This window comes from Tribolium madens, unplaced genomic scaffold (genome assembly GCF_015345945.1).
Source record: "Tribolium madens isolate multiple individuals breed KSU strain unplaced genomic scaffold, Tmad_KSU_1.1 Scaffold_1;HRSCAF=32;Tcas5.2_LG8, whole genome shotgun sequence".
In the NCBI taxonomy this organism is placed as follows: Eukaryota; Metazoa; Arthropoda; class Insecta; order Coleoptera; family Tenebrionidae; genus Tribolium; species Tribolium madens.
Window position 1 is genome coordinate 5,311,416 of NW_025400984.1, and position 25,780 is coordinate 5,337,195.

The 25,780-nt window shown below is 34.6% G+C and overlaps 3 protein-coding genes across 4 annotated transcripts in view; 2 read left to right on the forward strand and 1 right to left on the reverse strand.

Annotated features, from left to right (window-relative positions):
• The window catches only part of LOC123003886 (inactive rhomboid protein 1), a 38,185-nt gene extending 17,914 nt beyond the window's left edge, over positions 1 to 20,271 (forward strand). Inside the window, exons 4-14 of one of the 2 annotated variants that reach the window (XM_044396925.1) lie at positions 11,623 to 12,039; positions 12,091 to 12,328; positions 16,995 to 17,148; positions 17,198 to 17,432; positions 17,485 to 17,727; positions 17,776 to 17,953; positions 18,023 to 18,043; positions 18,121 to 18,209; positions 18,259 to 18,520; positions 19,429 to 19,683; positions 19,732 to 20,271. In XM_044396925.1, the coding sequence (XP_044252860.1) occupies positions 11,623 to 12,039; positions 12,091 to 12,328; positions 16,995 to 17,148; positions 17,198 to 17,432; positions 17,485 to 17,727; positions 17,776 to 17,953; positions 18,023 to 18,043; positions 18,121 to 18,209; positions 18,259 to 18,520; positions 19,429 to 19,683; positions 19,732 to 20,166 (2,527 nt within the window). In that variant the 3' untranslated portion in view covers positions 20,167 to 20,271. The remainder of the gene's footprint in view (positions 1 to 11,622; positions 12,040 to 12,090; positions 12,329 to 16,994; positions 17,149 to 17,197; positions 17,433 to 17,484; positions 17,728 to 17,775; positions 17,954 to 18,022; positions 18,044 to 18,120; positions 18,210 to 18,258; positions 18,521 to 19,428; positions 19,684 to 19,731) is intronic. The other variant, XM_044396926.1, reaches the window with a different exon arrangement.
• A 1,419-nt stretch (positions 20,272 to 21,690) lies between these two features.
• LOC123004467 (zinc finger protein 616-like) lies at positions 21,691 to 23,357 on the reverse strand. The gene is made up of 2 exons (XM_044397767.1): positions 22,773 to 23,357; positions 21,691 to 22,719 (listed from the first exon to the last, which is right to left on the reverse strand). The coding sequence occupies exon 2, from the start codon at positions 22,691 to 22,693 to the stop codon at positions 21,728 to 21,730; it is 966 nt and encodes a 321-aa protein (XP_044253702.1). The 5' UTR covers positions 22,694 to 22,719; positions 22,773 to 23,357; the 3' UTR covers positions 21,691 to 21,727.
• Positions 22,914 to 25,780, forward strand: part of LOC123004464 (BAG domain-containing protein Samui-like) — a 6,684-nt gene continuing 3,817 nt past the window's right edge. The window contains exon 1 of the mRNA XM_044397765.1: positions 22,914 to 23,167. Coding sequence (XP_044253700.1) covers positions 23,144 to 23,167 — 24 coding nt within the window. The 5' untranslated portion in view covers positions 22,914 to 23,143. The remainder of the gene's footprint in view (positions 23,168 to 25,780) is intronic.

Sequence of the window (25,780 nt, forward strand, 5' to 3'; positions counted from 1 at the left end):
ATTGATTCGGTCTGGGGGTAGCTTGCAATGCGAAACATTTTTAGATCGCTGAATAGGGAATTAATTAATTGGAGCGTAACATGTATAAAGGGATATCTCGAAAATAGGGAGTTGAATATTGTTTTGTTCTAGAACATGAAATTATATGTATTTTGCAGATTCATGGATGCGGTAATGGTTAATATAAGTACTTCACCTATTTTTAAGAGAAAAAACAGAAGAGTTTATTTGAGTGTCAAAAATGTTAAACTTGCCCTCAACAAACAAATCCAATAGTTTTATGAATGTCTGCATGCAAATGTCAGATTACTATTGAAATTGCATTTCTGATCGTTAATACTATGAACATATTGGATATTTTTTAGTACTGAAGAGGGTTTTTTATTTTTTGTTTTAGAATAGATTATACTGTTCGTATAGTTTCTAACATGTATTGTTTGCCATATTATATTGATATTTGTATATTCCCTAAAATGGAGAAACTAATCCAAGTTACAGTAAACACAATTTAATTAAACACTAATTACTGTTTTGTATCGCTATAGATTCGATCAGTGTAATTTGCGGACTTATGAGGTCTCTATTATATACAGGGGTGTTCCATTTTTATTATTACAAATTTAAACGCGTGATAGAATATTCAATTTTAAGCCAAAAGTTTCCTATGAACATTGTATATCGAAAGATACCATGTAGGTGAGCTAAACGATTTGAAAGGGGTGCGTTTTTTAATGGGTTTTTCTCAATATTTCATAATAGGTAAAATTACAAAATTTGGTATACATCTAAGCACATTCAAAGATCAAATATGGAAATTTTCAATCAGGGGTGTCCTAAACTGAAGGGGCACAGAGTAAAAAGAATTTAATATTAAATTTTAATGCTGTTTATGGTTTGTAGCACAAATTTTAAATTGATTTTACTCAAAAGCGGAAATTTCTATCGAAAAAACGCAAGAAACTTCTTTTGTAAGAGACGGAATTTAAGATTTTGTTGCTGAAAGTGGCAAAAAACTAAAGCCAAAATAGTTGGGGTATTTTTTACCTTATATCCCTCAGGTTAGGACGCACCTGATTAAAAATTTCAATACAGGTTTATAGAAAACTTTTGTCTTGAAATTGAATATTCTTTCATTTATTTCAATTTGTAACAATAAAAACACTCTGTAGATTCCAAAAAATGTTTGCAAATTATTTTTGTTGTGAGATAGTCAATACTTTTTAAAGCCGTTGAATAAAGTTTAACAATGACAAATAAGTAGATTAGTGGAAAAACAAATGTTTTGTTTAATTTTAAATAAAAATAGTAGCTCAAATCTTGGCATTCATTAATTTGCAGCACAATTTCTTTCTATCTAATTCCTACCCTCATCCTGAAAGCACCGAATGCGTTCTTTGTCTAAGTAGTTTCAATTAAACGCTCGAGGAACCTTTTAATGTTCATTTGCGTCTTTTTTACCTAAAACTCGACTTTTAAACGTTACTCAAAGTACAAAGCTCATCAAACGAACATTATAAATCCCTCAGAAACCGGTTAAAGTATGATTCCACGTACTCATTCTTTATCTGCAAGGTATTTTGCGCTAAAGTAGACTCCGCCATCATCAATTCGTCTTGGAGAGATCCCCCGAGTTCCAATATCGGTAGTAAACATCGATAAGTTTATCTCCCGTATGCTAGAAGCGAAGCGCAACACCTTCATTTAATAACTATTCGATCGCTCTTTTTTTCTCTTCGGTGGAGAACAATCATCGCGAAGCGAGTGCATGATAAAACCTCTAGTTTTAAATAACCCTGTAAAAAATTCCATCTAAGCCCGTTGTAACTCGGTGTGTGTTTTTCATAAATGGCGTAATATTTAAAACGTCCACGCGTCCTTTTCCTTGTGTCCGGTTGTAAATTACGGTGCAAATGGGGGAACTTTCACCCTGACGCATCAAGCTTATATGGTGTGGGTGTGCTTATTTCCCTCTCTTTCCACGATCGATTTCTGACCCACTCCTTGGAAATCCTTCGAGGTTACAGAGGAACACGCACCAAGAATCGTGATCTTCGTCAAAAAACTGGACAAGGACTCGTAATGGGGGATGCAAATGAGTGATGTTGCGAATATGAAACGGGGATTAAGTTCGGCGTGATCGCAAATAAAATCCCGACTGATATAGACAGACGCATTGAAAAAATTATTGCGACTTAATCTGTCCATTAGCCCCGGTAATTAGTTGTGTTTTACAGTGGCGTTTAATGGGAAGTCATATTTTATATTCCCTTGAATATGACACGTAAAATATTGAGGCCCCGGTTGGATTTATCGACATTTTGCATCGATATTCGCGAAGGGGGGAGAATGTCGCGATGCTTGCGATAAGACATGTTTTAAAATTGCGAGGGTTCGAATTGATTTTTTGGGGGAAAATCAAGAGCAATGTTGCGGATATAGATGTGTGGAGTAACATGAGCAAATTAATCGCTGATTTGTGTATACGTTAATTAATTTCAGAGGCAATGTCACAAGTAGATCACTCAAATCCGATGGATTAGTGCGGAACTGGTGCTGAAACGCTGCCGATAACAATGCGTGATGCCCATGTTACAATATATTCATGTGCGGCTGGGTTAATGGAGATATTGTGGGGATATTAACTGAATTATGTAATTGCTGAATTATTAACGGTTTTTTTAAAGCTAAGCTAATAGATTTTCGCAATTGAGAGACGCAGAATAGAGAAATTTAACCTAGAGAGCAATAACTGACCTGCATTATCACAGAATGTACCTACTTAAAGCATGGTAAATAAAAATTTCTAACACTGAGACATAATTAAACAATGGGCTGTAGTGCCATAATAAAACTCTAAAGTGCATTTGTGAAAAAAATATTTATTATTAATTACCTATAAAAAAATAATTTTGTAGCTGTATAATAGTACCGTCAGAATCAAAATGACATTGCAGAATATTTTCATGAAATACTTTAACTTGTCTATAGCTAATATAACCTGAACAATGTTTCATAAACATATCTATAGGTACATATTCTATAAACATAATTTTAGATAACAATAACAGATTTTAATTCATTAATTAAATAAATAAAAAAAAACACTTAAAACAATAGGATTAGGATATATCTTTGTCACCCCATGCTAATGTATCAAATTTTCTGAAATGATGTAACGTTTATCATCATAGAATGACAGAGCAACTTTGTTTTGATATTCCGTACAAATACAAAGTGATCCACAATGACTGAATATGTTGGCAATCCTGACCCTAATTTTTAAAGCTTACCATTAGAGCACGCTTTTGATTAAAAACAATTTTGCAGTGTTTCAAATTATTAACAAAAATATTTACTTTCAAATCTGTTGCCAACAGACTCAGTCTTTCTGGATCACTTAGTAGTATGGAAAACTAAACGAAATTTATTCATGGTTCTCCTAATTTCCAAATTTGAAGTAGGAAGATTTTTTGTTCCAAATGTATGTTTTCTAAGATTTTATCACCTATTAAATTAAGGCCCCCCAAAGAATGTACAAAAAAACTAAAAATGTATTTTTAATGTTCATCTTCATACATCGAAATCAATACGCGAAGTTACCCTTTTTTAAGGGCGCGAGGTTTACAGCAGTGCGGGAAGTGCTTTTTTTACACACTGACGGCATTTGACGCACTGACAGAGAAACCTGACAACTAAATTTTAAAGTAAATATGTATTTTAGTTAATTAAATTAAATATTGTAGAAAAAATGTTGTTTAAATTATGTGTGCGAAACTGTTTTTTTTTTTTTTTTTTTTTTGATAAAAATAACTATTCTTTCTTATTAAGTTTCACCGTTAATAAACTATTGTTTGTGGTGACGTTTTCTTTGATCCTTCTTACTGATCTCAGCTGGGAAGATTCATCTATGTGATGGAGTTTTTTCATTATTTTTTTCGACTTTAGGCTTCAAAAATGCAAAGGAATCGCTTGAAAAATTTAGAACGCCACAAACATTTCAGGCTTGTTATCATATATTTTTTTATCATATATTTTTTGCTGTTTGTTTGAAAATAATATACATATTTTGATAAAAACAGCTTTCATGTTATTTATCTCTTTTAAATTGGTAACGTTTATACAAGGTAAGTCTTAACTTATACTCATAAACTTAGCGAATGAAAGGTTATGAGTTATGATCAATAATAAATAAAAAAAAATGAAAAGTAAGTTAAATAATTTTTTTATTTTTGTCGAATATCGATAAAAATTACTACTTAACCTCGCCAAAATAAAGAAAGTCGATTCACTCAACAAATATAATGTCGACATCAGTGCAAATTATCTAAGATTTTAAAGTTTTTTAGTGTTTTTAACACGGTATATCTCGGTAACTAAGAAACTTTTATTACATTTTTTTCACTATTAATTATTATTTGGCATAATCCACCTATCATATCCTATAATTATGCATATAAGTTAAGTAAGAATACAAATTAAATTGAAGTTACAGTTATTTTATCAAGAATATAATAATATGGTAAAAACAATCATATAAAATAAACAATTCTTTGATCTTCTATGTAACATTAGAAAACAAATCGTCAATAAAACAATAACGAAAATAGATCCATGTTTCAAGTTTTGAAAAATGGTATCTACAAATTTTTTAATACCTACCTAAAATCCTGAAATTGGTTTTGTAACGTGCCACTTTGGGTGCAACTGATAAAACACTCGATATTGAGAGTTTTAGATAGGTTTAGTTGAGAATGCTATAAAATTTTCGCATGCAATTTGGGCGAAATAAGCCGTTTCTCTTTATTAAATCGGTATAAAGTTTAAGAGGCACTTAGGTAAACGTCGCCACATAGTTTGATTATTTAGTTTACGATAACCGTTCCGGTCTAAAGTTGGAGTTGTGTCGAGGACTATCAACACTGTAAGGTTCCCACAAAAGCATGATTTAAGCTCAAATGTCTTGAATAAACCGGAGGAGATTCGGTGCGGAATTCCGGTCTCCTCGCAAGGAGGCAGCGTCCGTAATTGGAATCGTAACTCGATCCAGAGGGTAATCTACGGCGAGGCGATCGACGACACTGTCCGGTAATTTCCCGACCTAATTTACGATCAGCGGTAAAAATAAAATGCCACGAAAGGAATCTATGGAGACCGGAAATCAATCATGTTTTTATAGTGGAAGCCGGCCGCTATCGGTGTACGTACATGGAATAATAAAGGCGTGCGCTTGCTGGGGAGAAATCCGGGTCAATTATACTTCGCTCTTCGAGACCCAATCAAAAATTTAATTGGCCAACAACATGGGATAATTAAGTTGGAGTTGGAGGGTTTGCGTTTTTTGGGGATGCTGAAGGAAAATTAAGACGGGACGAGATTTATTATAAGGAAATGGACGGAGAAATACGCACAAATTAAATCTAGGTATTGTATTGGGAAAGAATAGAAGAAAAATTTTGTATTGCGTGCTTCTAAGTTACCCCCAAAATAAGATCGCAGCTTGATGAATAGAGAAAGTGCTTTCAGGATTCAAGAAAAAAAAAGCCTTTTGATTTGTCTTAGAAAATATTCGGCAGCTCTTAAATACATTTTTTATTTTTGTAAAATTGCGTCAATTTCATTTCAAAGTTCGAGTGTGAACGAACCATCGTATTGAAAGTTATTAATCTGACATTTGGTTCGTTCACAACTCACTCATATCACCGCCAACTATGACGCCAAATTTAAATAAACACCTGTTATAATCGTCTTTAATTAAACACACGATAAATAAACAAGTTAAAATGTAAACAGCAGAACATGAATTAACAGTGACACAATATCATCATGCTAAAATAATGTAAAATATGTTTTGTGACTCGAGGTCGAAATACCTCTACTATCTATTTCTAACCATATTTAGATAGGTACATACATACCATATGAGTATTTCTTGTCACTGGGATGTAATACTATTCTGGCGAACCTTTTATTACATAAGTGACCCATATTATAAGTGTAGTTCATTAAATAAAGCAAAAAATTAAGAGTATCCTTTTTGCAACTGCAGTGTTTTTTTGTTAAACAAAATGTGTTTAAAGACAATACGTGTAAGCAATAAAAATAACACTCAACAAGAAATGGGTATTCATGAGGTAACATAATATTATTGCGAAACTCATTTATTTAAATTGTAATTGTAAACATGTGGCTAAAATTTCGTAAAATCTTGTAAGTTGTGTATTGCTAATTTTTCTTTATTTAGAGAAGAAATTATAACGACTAACATTGTAAATAGATATTTTTTTCTATTCATTCGTGGCAACAAGTCTTCCGTTTTGGTTCTATTTTGTAGAAGCGGCAAAATTATGATTTGACCATGAAACGTCGATTCTGAACAGCTTATTGAAGTAATATAGAATAAAACTGGGCGAAACAATGAAATTTTCGGTTCAAAGAAGTTGAAGTTTCTCGAATGAAACCGGGAGATGTTAATTAGTTTGTGAAGTACGTACAAAGCTCAAGACTTTCATTTATTTTTAATAAATCATTAATGGAAAGAACAAAGGACTGTTCGAATTAAATTTGTTCAGATAATAGATCCGTCGTAATATTTTTCTTTAATTCGCTCTCTTCCAAAAACGACTCTCTGTTATATAAAACAAAAGCTGCGTCTATAAACCCGTAACATTTCCGATCGACTCTGAATAATTTATCTGTGTGCCAAGTCACTTTATACCGAGTGAAATATGCCGGCTGTAGTCTCTTCTTTAAAAATAGATATTCTGGTGTTTGCTGACAAGACTGTGATTTCTCTTCGATTAAAGACTGGTCATTAATAAGTCGAGCTTTTTATTCAATCTCGTGTTGGGAAACTAAATGACGATTTCGTGAAGCAAATCGTGTTGAAAGGTCCCATTGGGCGTCGATAAGAAAACTTCCACTTTCGTTTTGTTACTTGTAAAGTGATTTTGTGGATGATGTTCATTCATTTAGTTCCTCTTGGCGCACACGGCTTTTCACGACCCGAAATTAAATCCCTAGACCCTTCTGTTACGTCTTTTATAACCCAAGGAAAAATAACTCGCCACTAACTGACCCGAGGTTTATTAAAATTTACACATGGCGACTTGCAAAAGTTTTTTCAAATTTGTTAGCCAAGCAGTGTGGAATAACTGATAAATTTTGATCAGCTTTTACAAATATCTCTTGACATAATTCGGCTGTCCCAAGAAAAATACAGTAACCAACAATTAAAAAAAAAGAGTTTTTTTATTTTCATGCTTACATTCATTTAAATACTCATTAGTAATTATTCGTGTAAAACTAATAAACTAAATTGTTTTGTTAAAAACAATAACCACAGCGCAAAAGTCGTTTTCCCAGTGTAAAATACAGTATCTACAAAATACCTATTTTTTATAACTTGATAATGACAACATAAATTTACATAACAATATAAACAAAAGATCTTAATCGAACTTTTTGTTGTTGGTTATTATCTGCCACATCTCTGTTGAGAATGATCGTCTTGTTTTAGAATTGAAAGAGTTGGCGGTAATATAGTTGCTTTCCCAATTGTAAAAAAATATAACTTACCGTCGTAGGAACATGTTTCGGCAACCATCATCAGCATAAATTTGAATTAGGTACATTAAAAAATTATCACATAAATTATTAAAATTTTATTTGGAACCAAATTACTTGAAATTACTTGAACCAAAGAATATAATTAACTCGTAATTCATATGGATTTTTTTTTAATGCAAAAGTTAAACGTGAAGGGCCACCTTCCCGGAATAATTGTCTTTTTTGTTTTTTTTTTTTTTTTAATCTTTTGTTCTTTATGTGAAAATGTCCAAAACTTCCGTAAAAGAATGGTTTCCTGCTAAAGAATCAGAGGCGAACATTTGACAGATGTTGTATTCCATGTTTAATGGCAATGTTCGAACTTGATATAAATACAAACTTCAATTAAAAAAATGAGTTTTTTTTAATTAAAATTACATCTCCCGTTGGGACACCCTTTATCTGCACTATTATTAGTTAATTGCTTTTGACTCAAAACTGCTTTATTTTAATTTGAGAGTAGTATTTGTAAAAGTGAAACTAATGAAAAACACACTATCTGACACTATAAATTTTTCATTATAAGTAATTTTTGGATCCAATAAAACATTAATTTAAAAGTAGATGCAGTATTTTATAAAAAGTTGCTGGGACGCCGGATGGCGATATCTTATAATAAAAAAATAGTTGCTTTATCAACCTGATTCGGTATTTTAAATTGTTATTGTTTCAAAACTTCCTAGAATTCCAGTTCTAATTACAAGTAGCCTGTGGGTATTTTTTAGTTCGCTTATAAACTTGTTAGTCTGAGAATTATTCTGGTTCGAAATACTACAACCCCCGAATGAAATAATAAATAATGGTGTTTATTCATTCAAGTTGTTTGCAGAAACGGAAGAAAAAGTCTGCATTCTAACTCTACTGACCCAAATTCAACCCTCTAACAATTCGAAACTTTTTGTTTCCCTTCAGTTGAACAAAAACCCCCATTCGAGTGCGCGTCTCTGATAGCACCAATGATGATTGATGATGAGGATCGTAGGTCAATCCGTAATCAAGTTTGACACCAGCTGATCTGACCGATAAGAAAATCGTTCCCCCGACCCTCCGATATCAACAGTTTATCCAAGATTGACCGTTTAGTAAAAATCAAAGTTCGAAACGCTGCCGGCTACCAGTTGAACGATGAACTTCAACTGTTATCTAAGGGACGTGATAGCGTTCATTTGGTCATTAAATGTAATACGAGTAGGAGATCGGGTCGTAATAACCCCTCAGGGGGCGATCCGGTCCGTCGGATTTCCCGCCACTTCATAGCTTCCCTCGAATTACTATTATTATGATTGTGTGGCACATCAAGTGGCGGCACGACCACCTCGGAATAATCGATTCCGGGAAAATGTTACATAAAAGGGGCGATTTATAGGTCGCGATTAACGGGAAAATATTACCAATAAACGATGAATAAGGGGAAAAGACGGCAACAAAACTAATTACAGATTTTTTTGTTTGTTACTATAAAAAATAAGTTTTGTAATGAGAATTATTGATTACTTCTTGGTTTTTGCTTTAAATTCGCCATATAAGTGTCAAAATGGCGTCCCCGGCTGTCGGAAGAACCCAGTCATATTTCAAAGTTATTTTCCGCGTTGAAGCAACTTTTTTGAGAAGTTTATTTCAATCCTTGTATTCAATTCCTCATGCACAACAGGAACCGATTTATTTCACGTACATACAAGTCTAGTATTCACGATTTTATAATTTGTTTCGTCGAGCAAAACTTTCTTACTCCGGAATTATCTTTTCGTTTATCTTGACGAGTAATTTATATTCAGCATTCAAAGGATCAATTGGAGAGAGATTTCATCAATCCAACTCGAAACAAACTTTATAGAAAAGGCAATAAAATTAGCATTGCGAAATTTAGTCGAATGCATACAAACCCGATTTGAAATTTGGAAATTTGTTATTGTCGTTCTTCAACTTCAACAATCCGAGGCGATTTTTAAGAATTTGATACTGGTGTAAAAGTTTTTATTGATATATCGAAGAATTTTAAATTAACTTTTTGAGAGGTTACTGAAATAAAAATGGAGTTGTAAGTTTGGAAAGAAATTCGATGTCGAGATGAAAACGGAAACGATGCACATATCGTTGTTTCATTTCCAATTTATTTACGCTATAAAGGTTTGAAAAACTGCAAACCATACATTGTGCATCTGTCAGTACATTTCTTGTATTTTTTTTGTACATATTTAGTTTTGAAAAGTAGCGAAAATATTTTCATTTTACCGTTATAAATTCATGGAAATATCTGTTTTTTGTTCAAAATATGCTTCAGATATTCATATCGTATTGACTGGTGGGCAACTAGTTGAATTTTAAATATGTATTTTAGCAGTCGACGAACTTTGAGTAATTCGAAGAATGTTGGAGCAAAATCTATGTTTGAGCATAGACAACTAAAAGCGCTTCACCTTCTTAGTATTAGTAATATTAATTCACAATCATCAAAAATGCCTAGTTACTCCCAAATTATAATTAATTTGAAAAAGAGGTATTTTTAAGGGTTATTTTATTTCTGAACATTGTATTCATTTTTTATGATTTTTTTTACAATGTCCAGCGTTACAATCTAGATTAAAAATAGGTTTTTATTGCAGGCCATCAAATTGCAGACATAAAAAAGCACTAAGTGGGGGGAATAAAGCTGTCTAAAAATTTGTGATTATTAGTTTTTTTATTAAGACTCAGTAATGTTTCCCTCTCTCAATTTTTTCATGTTATCATGTGAAGAGGTGTTTTTTTTTAAATTTTTAATTGAGATACTAATGTGATAAAAGCTCAACCCGGCGCATCCACCATTTTGCAGTTGAAATTCATTAGATATTACACAAAGAATGAATTGCAAAAATTTCTATTTTTTGTTGCATCTCTCGATTTACATGTTTGCTTTTTCTCTTCAACCCTGGGAGTCTACGATTTGTTTGTCGTTGTAAAAGTGTTAAGGCATGCTTAGTTTTCTCGGTATCGCCTCAAGTTTGTTAATAATTTTAAATTAGTTTTTAAGGTTGGTTTGGTAATTTCGTTGATAAATATTTAATTTAAAGCTTGTGTAAGTTTGTATAGCCTGAAATAAGTCTGTGATATCCGCACCACTAACAATAATAGACTTGCGGAGTGGAGATAAAGGTGTTCTACTTCCCGGATAAATTTAGGATTTAGGAGCGCAACGTCTCCGATAAGTCCGAGCCAAGCTAGTGATTTTTTCGTTTATTTTTCCAGTGTTCTTTTCGCAACATTTGTTTACTTTTTTTATGGAGTAGGCCGTTACGATTTGATCAGATCGATTTAAACAACCCTTTCCGATGGTACATTCCAGGTACATTAAACAAGCAACTCAACCCCGAGTTCGATATCTTATTATTATACGAGAACAAAAGCGTCCAAGTTTATAGTCTTGGGAATAAAGGAAGTTGCACTTCAACTAAAAGCACGTATTCGGATAGAAACCGCCAAATGACTTAGTGGAGCCTGTCGAGAATTCCAAATCGGTAAAAATGTCTTTAAACTCTTTACTGCTCTACAAATACGCTCCTAATTCAATCCTCCCAAAAGGGTGTCAATTGCAATATCGATCTCAGGCTCCAAGACACGCAATTAAACGAACCTCCGACGTTATCAGTCATAAAGCGATCCGGAGACAATTATTGAGGAAACTAAAACGGAAATGTTCGCATGAGTCGCTTTCCGGGATAAAGGAATTGCCGGATCTTCTTCACTGACCCTTGTCGGTGCCTGACGGATCGTCTGCCCTTTATATATTGTTTCCGGGAGTACTGTTTTCCAGACTTGCGGTCAACCGCTTTCGGTTTGACCGACGTGAGTTGCGCCGACCAGATGGGCCATTCCGTTAAATTACTGATCTAATTGACGCTGGAGAAACTCCAGGGGGCGCATGGATACAACAACACACTCTCCATTAGATACGAACTTTGCAGAATTACACTAAAAATGAATCTAAAAAACATTTCTAGCTCTTCGAAATGTAAATTTGTGTTTTTTTTGTTGTTGTAGGAGGGCAGCGGCGCCTTCGCAGCCCCCAGCCCCACAGCAACAGCCCTCGCCGCCGCAACAACGTACTACCACTCCAGTAACTGATGACGCATCATCATCCGACCCGAAACCCTCCGAAACACCAGAACTTCGCCAGCCTCAACATTCGCCAGCGTCGTCGAAAATCCCACCCGTCCAAAGGGCGGTTTCCTTGCCAGCAACCTCTCCCCCGGAACGGCCCAGGATACAACCCCGTCTAGGGTACACCCAAAGCGAGAGGTTGCCAAATCGGCCATCGTTAGCTCGATCTTTATCACGGAAAGAAATGATCAAAAATTACATAAAGAAGGAAACTGCCACTTTTTTCGGTGTGGATGAAGAGAGTGAGGAGAAACAGCAAAGGAGATGGCTGGATCGCAGGATCAGAATGGCTTCCAGGTATTTTAGGGGAAATTGGAGTGGAGTGTGAGGATTGAGGGTTTTTTACAGGACGTATGGGCCGTTAAAAGATGAGTACAGGACGTTGGGGTCGACGTATAGACGGACCATTTCCGAGATGGCTCCGGGCGGCCGGATGTCGGGACAGTTACAAGCTGAAAGACCTGATGTTCTTCCGGGGCCGAACGATGTTGTAGACACTAATCAGGAGAGGTTGCATGAGGTCACGGTGCGGCGAAAGGACTCGGTGGCGAGAATGACCTGGGACGGCTTGTCCTACGTTGTTAATGTAAGTGTCAACTAGCACAAGAGGTTCCAAAAACCGAATTTTGAAATTTCAAAAGTTTATGTGTAACCAACATACAGGGTGTTTCCCCTGAGAGAAATTTTTAGTAAGATAAGATACCAGGAACATGGAAAAAATACCAAATTCTATCTGTCAAACAATTTTGATATTTATTTTTTGACATTTAACTTTTTTTTCCATCTATTTAAGGTTACTGATGATCTTGTACAATATACGTTTTTTCATAATGATTTAGTAAAGGTATAAAATTTTTGTTAATAAAAGCCACAAATAACGTTAAACATAGTTACATTCAGAATTCAGTTTTTTTGTTTCCTCTTCTAATAGTCTGTAGCAAAAAAAAACTTGAAAAATTATTTTTTCAAAAGAAATAAATAGAGTCAAAGTACAGTTGCGGAATTAAAATTTTGTGCTGTATTGTCATTTTCATATTTTAAACTTTAAAACAACCTTTGTCATGTTTATATCATTTTGACTTATTTACTTTAAAAAATAGTGATTTGTGATGATTTAATTAGATTTAGTTCAATTAATAAATTTCCTAAGACAGACAAATTGTTTAATTAACAATTTTAATAACAAAAATACGTTTAATTGTCAAATGTCAGTCTTGATGACAGAAAAGGTAGTTTACAGTGAACTTTTTAAAGTTACAGAAAAATACTGCTCGAAATTTTAATTCCGCAACTGTACAAAATTTAAACTTCCATCATGTTTATAGGTATTTTTTTATTTCCATGTGCCTGGTATAACCTTACGTGGCATTTTTCGCTGGAAAGCGAATTTTAAAACACCCTGTATTTGAAAGTCAAAGAATCTGTTATGAAATTTGAAACGTATTTTTCAACTAGTTATATCAAAAAAAAGATGAAAGAACTGGGGTTAATTAAAACGTAAAAAACCCTGAGCAACTGCGCATTTTTATCATATCGCCTGCATTTGGGTTTCATGAATAAATAAAAATCACTTTTGATGAAATCATATATTTATTGTTTTTCCTGGAAGAAAGCCTGCAGTTTCGCACGCCACTGTATTCCTCGTCCTCCCGTAAAATCAATACTTCCCAAAACTTTCCTAAAACATTTTGATTACCTATTCCAACTGTTTAGTTACGTCCCAACTCCTAATAATTATTGTTTAGAAGCACCCACTTGAATATTTAATACGAACACACCACTGTGAAAAATCACCGGCTTTTCATCCAAAAGCGTTAATTCCAGTAAAATAATTTGAAAGCTCGAAGTAAACCCCTGCTATTTGGAAATTCCGTTCTTCGTTTCTCTTTCAAACCCCATCATTGTTAATTCGCAAACGCGTTTGTTGTAAACAATTTTCCAAACATAAAAATAAATTTCCGCTCCATTTCACACTCGTTTTTTCTTCTTCTTCTTCTTCCTATGTAAAGCTTAACACTTTAGCCTCGAGGGAACGGTCCCTCCTCCCGCGAAATGACAGAAATCCCTTTCATAAATCTCTCGGCTGCAGCATTGGCATTCCGCAAACGGAATAAATCTGATTATGCAGGAATAGAACGCTTGTCTCTGGTCGTTTAATAAATGAAAAAGCGTCGGCCGGGCGATATTTCACCAGTTGAAATGTTAGCGCACTCTTACATGGTGCACTTTTGACGGATTAACTGCAAGGAAAGTGGCGGCCGGATAAATGAGATGGCGCAATCAACGCTCGAAAAGGGAGAAGATGCGATTAGGAAAACGCACTTTATCAAACGACGAGAATTTTGATTAAAATCGTGTTTCTAGAAGAGTCTCAAGATAAATCATTTCTGATCGCGAAATTTTAATATTTTGAAAGTTACCGAAAAACAAAATTAATACACAAAATATGTATTGACATTTAAAATTTATTGATTGTCTTTATTGCGACAATAAAGCTTTCATAAAAGGAAGTTATATTTCAATTCTAAAGTTTTATTTAGTTTACAATTTAATTTTTACCCAGCTGTTTATGAAAAAAAATCGTTCAATTAATTGTCTCTTAATGCTAAATTTGCCTGAAGAAGTATGTTTACTTAACAAGTGGCTGGCTAAGTTTGTTGAAAGAAGCACGAAATTTGTAAAATGCTGCTCCCGAATGTAAATAATATTTTGAATAATTCACAACAAAATGGTGAATATTTTAATAAATGTAGGTAGAATTAAATTGGATTTATTTTACATTTACCGGTGTTCATGAATAATAAAATGTTTCGTGATGCTACTGTTACTTAATTAATTTATTTTCAAACATAACAATTGACATATCTTAGAAAAACATTTAATTAAAACAAACAAAGAACGTATCAAGCTGTCGTGTATTTCCCCGAACACAATGTTTTGACTGTTATTTAGTTAACGGTGGTCTTGTCTCAAATCCGAAGAAATCTCACGTCTTCGCAAAGAGTAGATTTGTACGTTTGTTGTTAAAACAAATAGAAAGTTTTCAGGTGGATCCTGCTTAAGCATAAGAAACTCCCCGATTAGACTATTGTCTTTTCATACACGAAATCGTTGTTCTAATTTATCCAAACTTTAGTCTTAAGTTTCGAGCATTGATCACTAACTTCGTTAGTTGGAACGAAAACAAACTTCGAAGGTCCAACGATTGGCCCTATTATCAATCATCGAGGACTTTCCGCGAGTCCTACAACAGGTGCAAGCCCCTTTCGCTGTTTACAACAATTTCTGTTATTTATTTTAAAGGCTCAAAATTACGTCGCAATTTATTTCCCGTTTCAAACAACACACCGGTTATATTTCACCGGACCATTGCCCCTTCCGCCTTGTTCATTTGTACACGAGTGTTATTCATTTGTTTTGTATGCCAATTATTAACGCCTGTCGCGGTTTAAATTTCATTAAACGTCCGCTAAAAAGCATCAATTAGAATGTGGGGTTTCTTGGGTGTACACAGGTGTGCCAGGCTTATAATAGTCAATAATTTGTAATAGATAGGCAACCAGCAATTCGCTGGCACCTGTCGATATAAATATTTTTGAAGCGGCGAAATTGCTTGCGAACAAACACAGTTACCCTTTAAAATTTATCAAGACGATCGGGAGATTGGCTATATTTTTTACCCCAACTGACGGGGTTATAATGAGTCTAGTGCGCACATTTTCAAGTATCTGAATAATTCATTGGTTTGATTGTCCCACTGACTCAGAAAAAAGTAATCGCTGTTTGGCCATCTCATAAATATTTAAAACTGACTTTAAAAAGCGAAATAATTAATTCTCCAGCTCGAAAAAAAAAATATTTTCAGAGTTGTTTCGTTTTATCCGTTCTTGTGTAAAACTGTTATTATGTAAAAAATTATAACAAAGAAATGTTTCTGCGTTGCCATATAGTTTGTTCAGCCTACACAGGGTGATTTTTGTAGGGCTTACTTTAGAAACTTTTCAACTTTCCAAAATCAGCTATTCTCAATTGAATTAAATTATTTTTACAATGGTTGAACTTCAGGAACTATGAAAAATTGGCGCCAACATTGAAATTTTAAATGGAAATTACCTATTTTTATTGCATTTTTAAATGTGCTTTTTCAAACTTAGAAAAAAGGTACCCAATTTGTTGTTACTTTACTGCCATAGTTTTTGACATGTCAATTTTTTTGTCGAAATTTTTTTTTGTAGGAGTTTTTTCAATACATCACAGCTCTTGAACAAAATTCTATTACACTTATTTATAACATAACAGTCAAAAATAAGTTACTTATTGCAAAGGGTTCAAGACCTGTCATTTTTTGAATAGACCCCTACAAATAAAAATTTCGACAAAAAATTGACATGTCAAATACTATGACAGATATACTCGTTTTCATATTAATGTGCATCGAAGTAGTCGATAAAAGAGATCATTTTAAGGTAGCAACCATGCGAAAATTCAAACAATCTCAACCTCAATCTTCCCTAAAAATTATTTTTTCAAATAAATGTGTACCCCATGTAGCAAAAAATAATTAAAAACAACGTAATCAACATAGGATTCAAACATAAAGATTTTTGTCGTTATTGATGTGATTAAATTTGTTCTGAATGACATTAATGACACTTTTTGTGTAAATGGGCCTTTAAATTAAAGATTCATTTAGACTTCTACAACCTACTTCATGCACATTAATATGAAAAAGAGTATAAGTGCCAACAACTGGGTTCGTTTTATTCAGTTTGAGAAGGCAAACTCAAATGTGCAATAAAAATGGGTACTTTCCATTTACAACTTCAAAGTTAGCGTCAATTTTTTGTAGTTCCGGTAGTTCAGTCATTTAAAAAACAATAGTTAAATTAAGAATTGCCGATTTTGGTCGCATACAAAATTTCAGAGCCGTAGCTATATTGGAAGTTAAAAAGTTTCTAATGTAAACCCTACAAAAATCAAGATGCATTTAGGGTGTTATAGTTAACGATTAAAAAACGTTCGCATTTTGAAACACCCTGTATGAAACAGCGTTCTTGAAAGTTGCAGAATTCTAGCATATTTATTTTAGGAATAACGTATTTTTTCACACACGTCTTTTCCTCTGTGTTACTCGGATGAAACACTCATGTCGCGGTCCTAAAACAAATTTAGGAGTCCCTAAGGCCTCTTAACTGTATCTGTGGATAAAGAAAAAGAAAACTTCTCATGTCGTAATAATGTATTGCTTTTAGACTTTGACGAGACACCGACCTAGAAGAAGATCACAACAGAGCCAGCAATCGAGGAGTTTTCCACCTGACACTCCTTACAGTTCCAGCAGTGTCGAAGAGGAAACATTTTTCCAAAAACCGACTTCTCCGACCTCGCCCCGACCCCAGGAGGAAGGTTTGTTACGCTTATTTTTTAGAAATTGTTCATTTGCAAATATTTCTAGGTGACACGATAGATAGGGGTCACGAAGCCACCCTCCAACCAGCATACAGAGACCGGTTAACAATCCGGCCGGGTTCTGGGGGTTGGAGAAGAGAGCCCCATGTGGTGTTACGACATGAGGGACAGAATAGACCCACAGTTGGAGGTTCGAGGGTGTTTTCGTCATTGCTTGACAACGTTTTAGACAATTCAAACCGTCGACAATATGGTATGGGTTGGGTGGGTCGAATGTTCGGGTACGATTTTTTCAATTTATAAAAAATATTTTAAACAAGGAAATTTGTTTAGGCGTTCGATACGACATTCGGTGACTCAAGATGACAAGATTTTACAACAATTGGACGACATGGAGGACCATAGACCGATGTTCACTTATTGGGTGACGACAGTACAAATTTTAGTTTTGTTTATTTCTTTAGTGTGTTACGGGTTGGGGCCCTTTGGGATTGATTTACATTCAAGGTCGGGACAAGTCTTAGTGACTAGTTTGTCGTTACAACAGGTTGATTACATGGAACCGGCGAATTTTTGGTTAGTACAAAAAATAAATACGTGACTCGGGTTAATGTCGGGTTGTAGGTTTGGCCCAAGAGCCAGCGATTTGATTCATTTGGGGGCGAAATTCGCCCCTTGTATGAGAATAGATGACAAGATTTCGCAACAGATTGATAAGATTAGGGCAAAAGAACGGGAAACAGCGTGTTGTATCAGGAATGACGATTCGGGGTGTGTGCAATCGTCACAGGCCGATTGTTCTGTAAGTTTTTTGTTGTTTGTTTTTATCTAGCTTTCACTTAACTGTCTTAACTTTTGTGCTTCTCGATAGTTGAGAGGATTAAGACCTACGGTAAGCCTTGAAAATTGTCTTACTGTTTATTTATCTTATTTGCGATTTATTACTCATGTTTGTGTGTTTTTTTGTAGAAAACAATATCGAAGTGGAAGAAATGGAGCGCCGGCGAGGCAGGTCCTGGGGGGCGCATTTCCGGTTCAGTCTGCGGCTTAGACCCAAAGTAACTTTTTTTTAAACATCACTAGTGTTACTCATGTCGATTTTTACAGATTTTGTGATGCCCCGGCAAGTGTGCACCCATACGAATGGCCCGATGACATCACAAAATGGCCCATTTGTCGCAAGACCAACACCCAATTCTCCATTCAGAAACGTAGTGGAAGTCGGGATAAAAGCGCCGAACATATGGTCTGTGAAGTCATTGGACACCCATGCTGCATTGGCATCCACGGCCAATGCAAAATCACCACCAAGGAGTACTGCGATTTCGTTCAAGGGACGTTTCACGAAGAAGCTTCCTTGTGCTCGCAGGTAAAAACGCGATTTTTTACATTGTTACGAAGTTTGCAGTTTTACATTTTTATGTGGCGCTTAATAGCCCGAAGCGAGTAAAAGTTATATTGATATTTTAATTGTATTAAACGAGTTTTTTTATGGAAAATGTCTCCGATTTAGATGATCGCAACTTTTTACGAAAAGGTCATGTGGTCGGTAATTCTGACCCGATTAAAAAATAACAAGGGACGCCTGCAAGTCGTATAAAATGAACGATTGTTAATCCAAAAATAGCGTTAAGTCATAAATTTAGATTTTGTCGATGTTGCATAAAGGATTTAAAGTATGGTGAGGGAAGTGGAAATGTCACATTTCATCGATCTGACCTAATTTTTAATCTTTGTAACGTATGCACAAAAAAACGATTATTAGGAAATTTTAATTTTATTTTTAGCTCCATTTTTACAGTATTTGATTTATTTATTAGTTATCGCTTTTCAAATACCTTTTTTGTCTGTTTTGATAGAAATAGAGATCAGATATTTATTTTTCATGAAAATTACAAATTTACAATGACATCGAAAAAATAAAATCCTTCAGGATCGTTTTTTATGAATATTGTCACATAGAGGTACATAATAAATGAGTAGGTCCTCCTAAACCGTACATTTTTTGCAAAATTAACGAGCGTGTCATCAGCATTATAATGGATTTTCGGCATTCTAGTTTCCTTACTCGCTCGTAAAACGTCACTTTGTCAAACAATAAAACAATATGTACCACTTTCATTCCACCGAGCCACATTCTAACTCAAACTTAGTTTCCGACTAAAAATTATGTAAATTATTATCCTCTGGACTCTAGAGAAATCCTGGATTTAATTAAGGGAGTGAAACAGCGTAATTTTTTTCGTCAAAGTTTCACCCTCATTACCAATTTTCCAGGTGTCTTGTTTGAACGACGTGTGCGGAATGCTTCCGTTCTACTTCGCCGAAACCCCAGATCAGTTCTACCGCCTGTGGACCTCCTTGTTTCTCCACGCCGGAGTCCTCCAGCTGGCCGTCACTGTCCTCATCCAGTATTTCTTGATGCGAGATTTGGAAAAACTGACGGGGAGTCTCCGCATCGGCATCATCTACATCGGGTCGGGCGTCGCCGGTAACCTCGCCAGCGCCATCTTCGTGCCCTATCGAGCCGATGTAAGTCTCACAAAAGCGCTGGTTGATGTGTTAATTTGTTTTTTCAAGGTTGGTCCTGCCGGGTCGCAATTCGGGCTGTTGGCGTGTCTGATCGTGGAGGTTCTCAACTCGTGGCCCATGCTGAAACACCCCAACCAGGCCCTCTGTAAGCTCCTCTCCATCACTCTCGTCCTCTTCCTTATCGGCCTCCTGCCTTGGGTCGATAATTACGCTCATTTGTTCGGTTTTGTGTTCGGTTTTCTGTTATCGTACGCGTTGTTGCCGTTTATTTCGTTCGGTGTGTACGAAAGACGCAAGAAGATTGTCCTGATTTGGGTGTGTTTGGTCTCGGCTGGGGTCCTTTTTATCTGTCTGGTCCTCCTCTTCTACATTATACCGGTTTACGACTGCAAAATCTGCTCGTACTTCAATTGTATACCGTTCACGCGCGATTTCTGTGCTTCGCAAAATATTAATTTCAAAAGAGAGGAACCTATAGTATGACAAATAGGGTTACGGTTTGTAACCGTATTGTTTTATTACATTATTTTTGAAAGTACTTAAGTTTTTATAAATGCTTGATTTAATAAATTTTGTTTGTTTTTTTTTTTCTTTTGTTTGTTGGGACCCTAATACAAACCCGGTGGCAAAAATCGTCTTAAAATCAAGTGTAAAGAAGTTTTCCCCGAATGTTAGTTTTGTGATAAACAAACTTGAAATCCATGTAAAAATATTGGGAAAAAACAGTGTTGATATTATTAACTGATCTTTAAAACATGTGATACAAACTATATCTCGGTATATTTAAGACGTTAATTTATATAAGATATGTGCAATGAAATTTGATTTATGTTGGCAACGAAAATACAGCTACGAACTTGGTTTGCTCTGCTTGGTTCAAGCCCTTCTTGAGTGAACGTTTGCTTCAATAAAGTTACGATCAAAAAGTGCCCTTTAACTAACTCTTTTAGCCATTTTTTTTTAATTTAGAAGAGCCACAATTCGGTTACCCTACGACTTATTGAAGCAAATAGTGGAAACACAGCAAATCGATGGATATGTAACCATTAACAATAGACTCATTTATATGTGTTTAATTATAAATTTATCAGAAGATATTTTCATCACTATGATAGAAGAAAAACTGTATAAATTATATAAGCATGAATGATTGTGTACATATAACGCAGTATGGTGGTGTTAATGTTAATTTTTGTAAAATTACCCAACTCTGAGATAAATCTTTATTTGTCTACATAACAAATTTCACTTTGTTGTAATTTTAGGGCCGGCAGTTTCGCCAACGTTCTAGTATCGAAAAATGGCCAAAAATAATTTCTGTTGTAGCTTTGTTTCTCTCATTGTGAACGTTGACGTAACTCGAGCTAATCGACTTAACCCACGATATATATTATAATGTAATGATCGTAACGTCTGTAGAAGTTGCGTTTATCGTTTTGGCCCCTGTCGCATTTCGTATTTTTGAAAAATCCAACTTGTGATTTACTGTGAAATTTTCTCCGTATCATAGCCAATGATGTAAATCGATTTTATAACTACAGTAGCTATTTATATTTGTGTAGGGTTATGAGTTTTCGACATTTTTGACTGATACTCAAATATCAACGTACACTGCAATTGTACAAAAGTTGCGATTTTCAGTTCTAACGCTTTCATTCAAATGGCTATCTGATCAGTTTCGAAACAGACGTTGCATTGTGTATTACGACTGACGATTACATTACGTTTCAACAATTGTACAGTTACATTGTAATATTATAAAATCAGGTGTTATCACTAAGACCAAGCCTTAACATTATAATAACATAATAAATTACTTCTGCACATAATAATTCCTGATTTTTCGTTTGTTGTCCCCTTTGTGATTATGCAACCAACAATGCGACACAAATATGGAGGTAATAAAAATCAACAAAAACTGAAAAAATATTCTATTCAAATGTAACAAAAATAAATTAAAAACAATTCTCAACAAAACTCAAATATCACTCTCGAGATCATCTTTGGCAAAAATCCCTTAGCCTAAAACTTAAAAAATCTCATTTCAACGCAAAAAATGAACAGTTTGCATGTGTCGCTCGTAATCATGTATGAAAAATTCTCGGTAACAAATATCACAAACGACTTTCATGAACATACCCCGACTATAATTATGGTCGTAGGGGTAAGTCAAGAAAAATAAAATATTACTAATATTAGAATAATAATCCCCTGAGGTAAAATTCGGACTACAAAAGCCGTACACATTATAATCCTGCTCCATATTCAAGATATTTTCGAAAGTTTGTTGCTCGAAATGGTACCCCAAATGTCCCAATAGCACCTCTTTGCATCCAAATTCAAACCCGCATAAGTAGCAAACGTAAATTCGCGGAAGATGTTGTGAGATGTGTTCTTTGTGATTGGACATGTAAAAAATCCGATTGCATAACTTGCAGTAGTACTGGTGGTAGCTTTCATGGTTGAGTAATTCAGCTATGGTCTGAAAAGCGCTGCCGCAAAAAGTGCAGTAGATTTGTTTGTTGGAACTAGGTGTAGTCTCTGGGGTGGTTGTTACAGGTTTTTCCATGCAGTGACACTCGTAAAATTCGCCAGTTTGGTGGTGTAAGGATTTGGGGGTCTCTACGATTTTCTTGATACCTATTTTTAGCAGTTTATCCAATTTCTTATTTTTGCGAGGACGGCGTTTGGACTCATGGACTTTTTTACGTTTGGCTTTCTTGTCTTTATCAAAAGTTAACTCAATGAGATTGTCTGTGTTGCTATCATCCTCAATTATGATAGTGTCGTGGTTGTATTTAATTTGTACTTTGTCATGCAAATAGACAGTTTTGTAAAGGTCATAAATTTTGCGTTTTTTCTTCCTTGTGTGGAACGGTGTCGCATTATTGATGCTATTTTTAACAATTTCCTTAATTATTTGAATTTTTGAATGACACAAGTAGTGGGACTTTAGTGTTTTGAGTGTTGGCAACCGTTGCCGGCAAATCGTGCATCGGACTCGACTCATACCGCTCAATTTTACTAAAATAGACCCTGATTTGTATAATTAATTAACCTAGTAGTTCGAATGTGTCAAAAAGACTTACCGGTGGTATTTTACTCATTTGACTAGGGTTGGTCCGACAAAACCGCCACTGGATCAAACCTGTCAAAAAAACAGCAACAACAACAAATGTTCCTAAAAGTAACCAGAAATATGGTTTCGGTCGAGTTACGACATCCTTTTTTGTGTTTTTCGTGTTGTTACGATTGCGAGTAAAGCGCGGGCGTGTCGTTGATTGCGCGAATAATTCCAGATGATTCCGTGCTGTTCATCTTGCGAATTTTAGAACAAATTCGTTAAATTTTGGCTTCCTGACAAGTATTAATTGTGTGAAAATAAAAATTCCGTTGTGTTTCTATACGTTAATTATCGGTAAGGGCTGGTGTGAAATTCCACGAGTTGAAGACTGATACGATGCCTTTTCCTCGCTCGCATTTTGTAAGTAATTTTATTGACACAATTTTGTCCATTTCTAACCCCCACGATATTAATCACAACTTTTCTTCAGGTAATGGTTTTTCTTTGCCAATCGCATGCGCATTTTGCTTGTATTTAGAGAAAAATTGCGGTGGAAGTTTCCTGGCCTAGTTACACGGTTTTTCCAGTTGCAAACTCGATATTCGTGCAGTTTTGGCACTGCTCCAGAGTCTCACAAAGCAATATTCGATGTCGTTTGAATGTTTGATCAAAATTTCGCCCTAATACTTCCGGACGTATTTAATAATAGTCAATGATAAATTCACACCTGAGCTTGAATTTACTGCCAAACGATTTATTTTGAGACCATCAAGTTCAAACGCTGCATTTAGTCTCAAGTGCACTCACTCAAAACAAGTTTAATGCCTCTTAACTAATTTTAGTTAGAATCTCGCGCCTTTTTCACTCAACATTGGCAAAGATGATTCATTCAAATTCCAAGCTACACTTTTAAAAAATGCCTTGTATGCGTCTGAAACTAACACAAAGACGCTTTGTTGTTCAAGTACTGTACATGGTGTGACGTGTGGCGTTGTTTTTCTTTTCACAGGATGCTGTCTAACCCCCGCACCTAGGTAGCTTCTACGCCACTGAGCTCAGGTGTAGTGAGTATTTTTTAATCGAAATATTGCATAACACCATGCTTTAATCACGCTTGTCACGCTTCAAAAGCTTTGTATCGTTGCGCTGCAGCCGCTAATTAGTTTCTTATTAGTGCATAATCATAACAAACGACAAACGAATCACGTGCGAACTAATCAAAGACTTGACTTTCATTTTTCAGCGTTCAAAATTTTTTTTGGTGTTGTTATTGTATCATCTCCAAATTAGTAACTTTCATTCCGAATTACACGTCCTTGCTGTCAACTGTTCCGAGAAAACACCTCGTAATTAGTTCGCTAGTGTTAAATAACCATAACTGGTTTTATAGCGATGTTGATTGCAAGTGGGTGCTCACCCACGTGGTACAAACGTTTCGAATTAATTATTCATAAAGTCGTTTCTTCTCCTTTCCGATCGAAAGTATATTGGAGAGATTTTCGAGACGATTTGACGTCACTTTACGTGGGAATTGTACCACTAAAAAAATGAGTCAAAACTTACAATTTGTTCGGTGTTTTGAATTGAAATAATTTAATCGAGCAATTTGCGATGTTTTGTTTATGAGTAATAACCGGCTTTATTTGAGTCGTAAATGGGGTTTGGTAAACCCTAACAATTAATGAAGACATCTGGATGTTTTATGGTACTCATACAGAGTTAATAAATTTGGTATTATGAGAAAAAACAGGAAAAATGTCTGAAGAGAAGCAATTCAATTAATTTGAAGCCACTTTTCATTATTATGTAAATGTTGTATTATTACTATTACACAAATCCATTATCATTAGAAAAGGACTTACGTAACAACTGATTTCATTTAAAAAACAATGAATCATCGGAACATCTTCAAGAGATAGTTCAAGCTGCCATATTTAGTGGAAGTATTATTACACCTTTCTATTGTTTTTGGTCATAAATTAGTCGCTGAGTGGTAGACTAATGTAGAATTATTTGCATTAAAAATTTAGTGTAGTAAAAAAATACTATGAAACGGTATGATATCTTGTCTATTTGATACGTAATTAAAATAGTTCGCAAATTCATATTTTAATTAGCAAAAAAAAATTGTGTTGTTCTAAAAAATGCAAAAAGAAACGATTTTTCCATTAAAATTGGACCAGAAAATTGGAAAATAAAGTACCAAGGCTGCTATAGATACCTTGTCAATCGCTTTAATGTATACAGGCTGCGCCAGAACTCGCGCCCTAGAGAAAAATGCCATATAAGGTAAGATACCAGGAACATGAAGAAAATGTTAAAAAATGTTATCTATAAAAATTTCGAAGTTATGAGAGTTTAAAATTTGCACTTTGACTCTATTTATTTCTGTTGGAAAAATAATTTTCCATTTTTTTTGCTACAGTCTATTAGAAGAGGAAACAAAGAAGCTGTATCGTAAATTGTAACTCTGTTCAATGTTATTTATGGCTTTTATTGGTACCTTTACTAAGTAATTGTAAAAAAAAAACATATACAAGATCATCAGTATCCTTAAATAGATATAAAAAAATGTCAAATGTCAAAAAATAAATGTCAAATTTTTTAACATTTTTTCCATGTTCCTGGTAACTTGTGTTACTCGAAATTTTTCTCTGGCGCACCCTGATATACACTACTCCAAAAAATAAGGGAAAAAATATTTCCTAAATTTTTTGGTGATTTTTGAAAGGCCTGTTCATTCAGCTTTAATATGCTTTTTTTCTACATTTTGTTACGTCAATTAGTCGCTGAGATTTTTGATTTTTAATGAAAAAGGATTTTTTTTTTATCATCGATATTTCAGCAACCAATGACCGCACAGAGAATAAGTGTAGTTTCAAAAACTGGAATAAATGTCTTACAAGATCCTGTTACGATAAAAAAAAATGTTGTTCAGTTTCAACAGTGATTAAAAAAAAGAGAAAAAAGTAACTTTTTAAACATTTTTTTTATAATTTTGCGTTATTTGTTAAATTTAAAATATTTTTAATT

Coding starts and splice junctions, on each gene's coding strand:
- LOC123004467 (XM_044397767.1), bottom strand. CDS start 22,693: ATGAGTCGAGTCCGATGCACGATTTGCCGGCAACGGTTGCCAACACTC.